At 65.4% G+C, this 2,376-nt stretch overlaps 1 protein-coding gene across 1 annotated transcript; it reads left to right on the top strand.

The window, feature by feature from the left end:
* Nucleotides 1-572: 572 nt before the first annotated feature.
* Nucleotides 573-1,595, top strand: EMIHUDRAFT_111457 (hypothetical protein; the record flags this gene model as incomplete). Its single annotated transcript, XM_005786283.1, has 1 exon — nt 573-1,595. One exon carries the CDS (start codon nt 573-575, stop codon nt 1,593-1,595), a length of 1,023 nt encoding a protein of 340 aa, XP_005786340.1.
* Nucleotides 1,596-2,376: the final 781 nt, after the last annotated feature.

Raw genomic sequence — 2,376 nt, 5'->3', positions numbered from 1 at the left:
CGCGCGGGAGAGTGGCAGCAGAGCGGTGGCGACCACGTGCCTGAGGACTGGGTTGGTTGGAGATGGCACGTTGGATAGCAATCGCGATGGAGATTATCTTGGCATGCCATACCTCACGAGCTTCTGCACGGCGTGCAAACGAATCCGTTCTGATGAGCCTTTCCTTTCGCATGTGGCCAGAGACCCTGACCTGCGAGCTCGCATGTGCATGAAAGTCTCAACCACTGTGAGCGTGAGGCTGTGCGTGGCTGTCGGAGACTCCGTGCGGCTGCGCGATGCGGTTTGCCAGCACTGTCGAAAGTCGGATCCGGTGGAGGATCAGTGAGTTACCCCTTACTTGAAGATAACACAGGCTTGAGAGAGAGGCCACTAGGGCTGCACTAGGGATCCGTCGCCGCAGGCCCCACACTAGTCCTGGATATAGGGAGACAACCCGACGGGCAGACCCCGCCCCGCTCGGAGGGCGTGCACCACACAGCACACCTGCACACGCACGTGTTGCCTGCGCTTATATTTACCATTCTTTGTTCGTTATCTGATACAGCTCCTAGGTAGACTTGGTGCGTGTGTATATGAGCACGGACGCCGACCTCCACCTCTCCGACGTGCATCTCCGGGCTGACTGCAGCGACGCTGGTTGCGATTTGCCGTGTGAGACCGTGTTTCCTTTTGCAGAGGCTGCGGACGCGGCCTCCTCCTCCGACGACGCCCACGAGCCAACTGCGGCCGTCGACGAGGATGGAGACCTCTTGTGCGCTCGCCGCAAGCGTCGAAAGCTGGCGACGCCTGGTCGCGGGCGGCTCCGGATCTGCCACGCGCTGGCCACCCCGCTTTCTGACGTGGGGCTGCAGGTCTGGCGCGGCGCGCTGCTGCTGTGCGACCACCTGTTTGCGCGTGAGAGCGCGCAGCTGCTCGACGGCGCGGTCGTGCTCGACCTCGGCGCGGGCTGCGGTCTCACCTCGGCCGCCGCTTGCCTCGCGGGAGCACGGGCCGTCTTTTGCACGGATGCCCACACCGCATCTCTGCGCAACTCGGCCAACAACGCAGACGCGAATGGCGTGGGAGGACTCGTCCGAGTGCGCCGGCTCGACTGGAGCGCGGTGGATGTTTGGCCTTCGCCGTCAGAGGGCGAGTTCGGGTGGAGCTCCTCCGACCTGCAGGCGCTGCGTGGCGCGACGGTGCTGCTCGCCGCGGACTGCGTCTACGACGACGGGATGACGTCGGCGCTCGTGGCGCTGATGTCGCGCGTGCTGCCGGCGCTCGGGCCCTCGGCCGTCGCCTTCGTCTCACTCGAGCGACGCGTCAACTTTTGCCTGGAGGGCATGTGCGCGCGCGCGCCTGCCGCCGAGCACTTCCACCGCGAGCTCGAGGCGCAGCGCGGCCTGCTCGTGGGGAGCCTCGTGGCGCCAGACGGAGTGCCGCAGCGGTTCGAGTACGAGCGCGCCCCCACTCTGGAGCTGTGGAGAGTGCGGGCCGCCTGCGCCTCTGCGGAGCAGGGCGCCAGCGAGAGACGCGTGAGAAGTGAGAACTCTGCAGAGCCGGTCTCGGGCGACATCCTCGTCAGGGGCGCCTCGTCTCTGACTCCGCGTTCATAACCCCTCTTTATGCTCTCTCATCTGATTATGAAAACACATGACATGATGAAAAACGGGAAAGAACCAATGCCGAATACATGACTTCGGCATCCGTCGGGCGTGTGTGTCGGTCGATGATCCGAGATGAGACTTGCACAGACGTTCGCTTTTTCGCTCCGGTCTGACCGGTCTGACAGACTCGGAGAAGACTCGGCGCCGGTCTGCGGTCTCCGGTCTTCTCTCCTCTAGCTTCTGCCTTCTCTCGTTCGCCCATAAAGCCGTACGAGATACGTTCGCCGCGCCCGCGGGGGCGCGGGGAAGGGGCCTCTCGCCCTTTGTCGTGGCATTGCCGCGGCCAGGGCTCGAGGGCCAGGGACGCCCGCGCCGAACTCCACCCCCGCGCGCGCCCGGCCGTCGATCACCTCACCGCGACGACTCGGGTGTGGGGGCTGGCCACCAGAGACTAGACCGGAGAGTTGCAGACTCTGCGGAGACCGTCATCGACATCGTCCGTCGCGGTTCTCCATTTTTAACTTGAGTTCTCACCCGCCTCCTTGGCTCCGCCTGGGGCTCCGCCGGCCTGTCGGCGGCGGGGTGTCGGCGGGCGCTTGCCGCTCGGCGGGCGCACGCGTGACAACGTGAGGTGCGACTCGACCTCGCTCTCATGGGCAGAAGGCAGCGGGCTCGCGTCCTTCGGTGGGGCTGCCGCCGAGGCCGTGGCGGGCTCCGTGACTTTCGCCACGCCGCCAGCCAGCCAGCGAGACCAGGACGCCCAAAAGCTAGTTTTGCCGGTGTCCTGCTG

Source organism: Emiliania huxleyi (genome assembly GCF_000372725.1).
Source record: "Emiliania huxleyi CCMP1516 chromosome Unknown EMIHUscaffold_152, whole genome shotgun sequence".
Classification (NCBI taxonomy): domain Eukaryota; phylum Haptophyta; order Isochrysidales; family Noelaerhabdaceae; genus Emiliania; species Emiliania huxleyi.
This window is presented reverse-complemented; position numbering and strand designations above follow the sequence as displayed.